The 778-nt window shown below is 39.8% G+C and overlaps 1 protein-coding gene across 1 annotated transcript in view; it reads right to left on the reverse strand.

The window, feature by feature from the left end:
* Positions 1 to 127: 127 nt before the first annotated feature.
* Positions 128 to 778, reverse strand: part of LOC119592545 (fibrinogen C domain-containing protein 1-like) — a gene marked incomplete in the record, with an annotated part of 5530 nt that continues 4879 nt past the window's right edge. The window contains 1 exon segment of the mRNA XM_037941411.1: positions 128 to 703. Coding sequence (XP_037797339.1) covers positions 480 to 703 — 224 coding nt within the window.

Genomic DNA, 778 nt, shown 5'->3' on the forward strand with positions numbered 1-778 from the left:
TTGTTTGTTATACCCATGTCGATAACTGCACATGTACACACCCTTCCCTTCCCCACACAAAATCTTCACACATCTATATATTCACATTTTCTTATTCATCAGCATGTGCAATACAAAATTATATGCATACTTCATAAGAGTCCATTTACAAGAGTCCCAGTTACAGTGCACAGTGAACAATAAAATCATAATCACAGTAGACATGTGTCAATTTGATTTGAGATGGAAGACTGAAGGGTTCCAGATATGTTTTGACATCAACTTAAATATACAAAAATGCACATATTATCAATATAGGCTATGTGATGAAAATAATTATATTTCAGATTTTGGCTTGTGTCAAAAATTACATAAGGTGAATCAAACAGTGCCTTGAGGGGTGGAAATACTATCGTATGAACTACATCCGACACAGCTACTTGTAATATTCATGCAGTTTTAGAACCCCATTTGAAAACCCCTTTTTTATCCTGTGGAATTTAAAAAGAGGAATACTGAATAGATGTCAGATAATTTGGTCTGATTTTCATGGTGAGGGAAGACAGATAGGTGTAATAACCCTGCCATTTGCGCCACTCGAGCAGGTGATCTACCTCGGCTCCCACTGGCAGATCAGCAGGGGGGTAGATGCCCGTGGGGTTGCTGTAGTAGCAGTAGTTGTACCACCAGCCGCCGCCGCCTGACCAGTCCGAGCAGCTCCCACCTGAGGAGAATCAGTCATAACTTGAGATTTCTTTTTCTTTGTCATATTCCTCTCCCATCTCTCTTTCTTTCCAAA

The sequence above is a fragment of the Penaeus monodon genome, chromosome 30, assembly GCF_015228065.2.
Source record: "Penaeus monodon isolate SGIC_2016 chromosome 30, NSTDA_Pmon_1, whole genome shotgun sequence".
Classification (NCBI taxonomy): domain Eukaryota; kingdom Metazoa; phylum Arthropoda; class Malacostraca; order Decapoda; family Penaeidae; genus Penaeus; species Penaeus monodon.